Source organism: Buceros rhinoceros, unplaced genomic scaffold (genome assembly GCF_000710305.1).
Source record: "Buceros rhinoceros silvestris isolate BGI_N320 unplaced genomic scaffold, ASM71030v1 scaffold9931, whole genome shotgun sequence".
Taxonomy (NCBI): Eukaryota; Metazoa; Chordata; class Aves; order Bucerotiformes; family Bucerotidae; genus Buceros; species Buceros rhinoceros.
This window is the reverse complement of record NW_010393660.1, coordinates 21,369-25,764: the sequence shown is the minus strand read 5'-3', so window position 1 is coordinate 25,764 and position 4,396 is coordinate 21,369. Positions and strand designations below refer to the sequence as shown.

Here is a 4,396-nt window from a genome sequence, read left to right as displayed (position 1 = left end):
TTTTTTTTTCCCCCCCCCCCCCCCTATATTTCCAGATAGGCGAAAGGATTCGAGTTATCCTGGACATGGAAGACAAAACATTAGCATTTGAGAGGGGTTATGAATTCTTGGGAGTTGCCTTCAGAGGACTGCCAAAAGTTTGCCTGTATCCAGCAGTGTCTGCTGTTTATGGTAACACAGAAGTGACTTTGGTCTACCTGGGAAAACCTCTGGATGGATGATGTAGATTGTTTCATTGGGACATTGAGATGTGGATGATTGGGAGGAGAAATCAGCATGTTGGTTAGAGAGAAATGTGTATTAAAGGAACAACAAAAAAGTGTGGGTGTATGTCCAAGATCCATCAAGGGAATCACATAAAGTTTTGAAACGGAGGACCAGCCATACTTCAGGAATTGTGTTACATTTCCTCATTCTACCAGGCCAGAAAAATCCTCAGGGTTGCAGTTGGTTGAGTGGGAAGCTGACACATTCATGTTGCAACAGATTTTGTTGCTAAGATGGCAGTGTGTGACCTCAAATATTTAAGAAAGGATTTGATACAAAACTGCTCGAGGAAATTAACCTGAGATTTGTAAGTAGCGTGTTTTGTGAAAGACTCCTATTTTAAAACTGCTTGTTCCTTCCCTTTCCTCCTTTGGGCCAACATGGGTACTGGAGGAGAGTGTGTCTGGTTGGGTTTTATTTACAATTTTTAATGTACTGAGAAGGATGGTCTATCTGGACTGCCCTTCTCTAGTATAATGATACAAAATGTGTGCAGCTATTTTTAAGTGTATTTTAAGGTTGTATATATAGAACACATTGAAAAGAACAGTTAAAAGAAAGGGTTTGCTTTATTCTAACTGGGACATAATTTCTTAAAGGGAAGAACCCCCCCACTACGTGGCATCAAAAAATATACCTCAGACAGGTATATAACATTCATGTAAGTGTGCTACTTCTGTTGTATTGTAAAGTATTTTGGGATGCTCTTGTGGAGTATGGTGCTACACTGGGTCATTTTCTCTAAGTTTCCATAGCTTTGGCAACATTTTTGTTCTCTGTAGGAAACACAAAACATTTTCCCCACAAACTTCCTTTTGCCAAAATTTGCAGTCCCCTTTAGGAAAGGAAGCTGCAACACAGCGGTGAGCTTGTCTTCCTTTTGACATTAGAAATAGTAATTAAAAAGCATTCTTACACTTTCTAATCACTGGTGCAAAATATTTCAAAATAATGAGGAAGGAGCATTCAGTTTCTGAATCCAGATCTTGTTTTCAGCCTAAGTGGCTTTATAAGGCTTTATGACTTGGCTGAACCTTTCTTTAATAAACAAAATGCCTCAGTACCCAAGGATTTTGCCTGATAATCAAGTCCCCAGGATTTGACTGATAACCTGCCTGTTATCAGTCTGTGTAGAGCTCTCACCAACCCTTTGATGGGCATTCTGGTTCAGGTTCAATGTTCGGGCTTTTCACTTGCACCGGTTTTCTAAAAAACATGTACAAACCCCTCTGGTACTTCGGTGTGCTGACGTACGCAGGCTGGGGTGGCTATGAAGCTGAGGGATGCAATAAGGAGAGACTTTCTTGGTGAAACCTACTTTCCTCTGAGGTTGAAAGGTCTATAAGGAGCCCTGGAAGGGTTTCTTTTGATAGGTCATTAAAATCTGCACGCCCTGCGGCTATCTCTTGACTCTTGTTTCTTGTTGTTTGGTGTTTCCCAGAGCTGTCTGAACTATTTCAGAGTTGGGCATGCTTTTAAGCAGAGAGTGGGAGGGAGGAGGAGGAGGGGAGAAGGAAATGTTTATACAACCTCTTTTTGCTTGATTTGTGCTAGAGAATGTGAATTGCTTAGTATTGGACACTGGCAGTTCTCTGAGCACAAAGGGAAAGGAATTCCTCTTAGGCTGTTGCTCATTTGCCTCGCCCCTTACTCAAGTTATGCAAGGAGAGCAGTGCAGGCAGGTTAGTGAGGCTCCTAGTCTGCTGCTGCTGAGCTATCCTTGGAGTGCTTTTTACCTAGTAGATAATAAAGTTCTGTGCTGGAACAGAGTATGTACAACATTACCATTTAAATTTATTTTAAAGTATTTATTTGTTTTGTGTGGTGTTTATTGCTTAAAGGCATTGTGGAGGTCTGTTCCTCTTGGCTGCATTAAAGAAACAAAATACACAGTGAGAAATGAAGATGTTTTAGGTGGTGCTGACAACAACAGATCACGATGTGGGATGGGCATATGAGTATGTTTTGGAAAATCTGTTACAAGCATTGATTGTACTGGATTGTAAAGTATGTATCTGCATAGCAGAACTGTGGAGCATGAAGGTTGAAAAAGGAGACAAAACAGATTCCAATTTCAGAAAATAAAGTTGTCCCTGAGATGAATGTATGCTCAGTGCAGTCCTGAAAGACATGACCTTTGCGCTTGTTCATGGAACCAATTAGATGCAAGTAAACCCTGAGAACTTCTGAGGAGTTTTATGCACAAGTTAAGATTGATTTTCGTTCTTCAGACTGCATCTTACCCTATAAATAGTTTCCCTCTAAATTAGAAAAGCTGAAATTTGAACATTCCTTAAGGGTGGGTTTGAGAGGGACTCACTTATGTAAGATTATAACTTATTCCTGAAGACCAATGCTGGCTGTACAAAATATTAAAATAAACTCTGCTATAATTCAGAAGGATACATTGGTGTGGATTGTTGTAATGACATCTGTGATGTGGCGATAGGAAAAATGGAGTTAGCAGTTCAGTGCACTGACAAGATGGAGATGTTGGGACTATGTGATTTGCTGTGCGACTGCTTGAAAAGAGAATCTGATGGATGGTTAACAAGGACTTGGAAAGCTCGGTCGTCTCATAGCTGTGCTTGGGAAGCTGTGAAATGGGATGCTGCTCCTGACGATGTGGGAAAAGGCTTTCCTGATCTCTGGAGGCCTCTTGATTCCAGTTGAGGTGTTGTGCTCACTGCTGCCCTGCTCTGCTGCTGTACCGAGGTGCCTGCTTCCCAGGTCACCTTCTGGGTTTCTCTCTGTTTCTTTCTGTATGGAAGTTCAATATTTTGCTGTGCTTTTAGGAAGAAGTAGGAAACTCTGTTGTGATTGTGAACTCTGAGGCACTTTGCAAATTCTCTGCTTCAGGATTTGCTTTTAGGTGGTGAATTTGTTGTAACATCTCTGTGAGCTTCTTCAGGAACCAAAAGGTTTGATGCGTGCTCGCCAAAAATATAGAATTACTTGTTCTAGCTTGAGGTACTTCAGAGTCAGCTAGACAGCTGTTTGAAGTGTTTTTCCTACCCTGACTAGTGATTTAACTGCTTTTATCTGGAGGAACATCATAGCTCCCATAACAGAAATTGGGCAGATTCACAGGTCTTGGCTTCATAATCCTGCAGGACATACAGAATTTTTTTGATATGTGAGAATTTTGTCTACCATTTGAATAAAACTCAGAATTTCTTGTTGGGAGATAAACAGTTGGTCATCTGATCTGGTCATGTTTCGATGTCTTTGCCTGTCTGCTTTTTCCGTAAGAGGACAAAGGTGTTTCTGGGATGAACTAATAAACCAAGATGGCATAGGAAACTCACCCTGGTAGGGATATTTTCTTGAAAATGTTTTTTTTCCCACTTAAAATACAGTGGTGAGTGTGCATTTTTGGGAGCCTTCTACTAGGAAATGCGATTTGCTTTTGTTGCTTTTGGCCATGTTTCAGGTGACAAAACTACTCAGGAGCAGATGGCCTTGATCCTGTGGGATGTAGTTCTGCTGCCTCAAATGTGGCTGGATTCTTCTCTGCCTGCCTCTGAATCTAATAGCAAGTTGGAACATACTAGTATATTCCCTCCGGTTACCAATGATCTACATTTAAAAATTTCCTTAATACATGGGTGTGTTTTCCAGATGGCTGTCTCTGGTTTTTTTTCCTCTTCCATTTTCACTTCACATGATCCATTTCATGGTTTATGACAGCACTGCTGAATTGAAATAACGTTCGGCTTGATAATAGTTTGACCATACAAAAAAGTGTTTGAGAGGTAACATACCTCAGTGATTCCTGAACCTGCACATTTCAATACTGATATTGCAGTTCTAGCTAAATCTTTACGTATTATAAATAGCTCAGGACACTGGCAGGAAGGCAGCTGTATGTGCTGCTATTCTCTGAAACAGGGCTGGTTCTTGTGCAATATAGATAATTCGGTGAAATCTGTAGGCAGAAAACAGTGTTATTGAAATCTGCTCTAGGATCCTACGTTTACAAAACAGATTTGTAAATGGTTACGAGTGTGACATGTTTGATTTCTGTAAGTGATAGTAGTCTACTTCTTGCTAAGGTATAATTTGGTTGAAAGGAGAATTAATTACGTGGTAAATGAATACTGAAAGCTTTTCCTGCAGTGATGCTGAA

At 40.5% G+C, this 4,396-nt stretch overlaps 1 protein-coding gene across 1 annotated transcript in view; it reads left to right on the top strand.

Moving 5' to 3' along the window:
- FBXO45 (F-box protein 45) overlaps nucleotides 1–703 on the top strand; it is a gene marked incomplete at its 5' end in the record, with an annotated part of 3,357 nt that extends 2,654 nt beyond the window's left edge. Inside the window, one exon of the mRNA XM_010144938.1 lies at nucleotides 36–703. Within this exon, the coding sequence (XP_010143240.1) occupies nucleotides 36–221 (186 nt within the window). The remainder of the gene's footprint in view (nucleotides 1–35) is intronic.
- Between the last annotated feature and the right edge of the window lie 3,693 nt (nucleotides 704–4,396).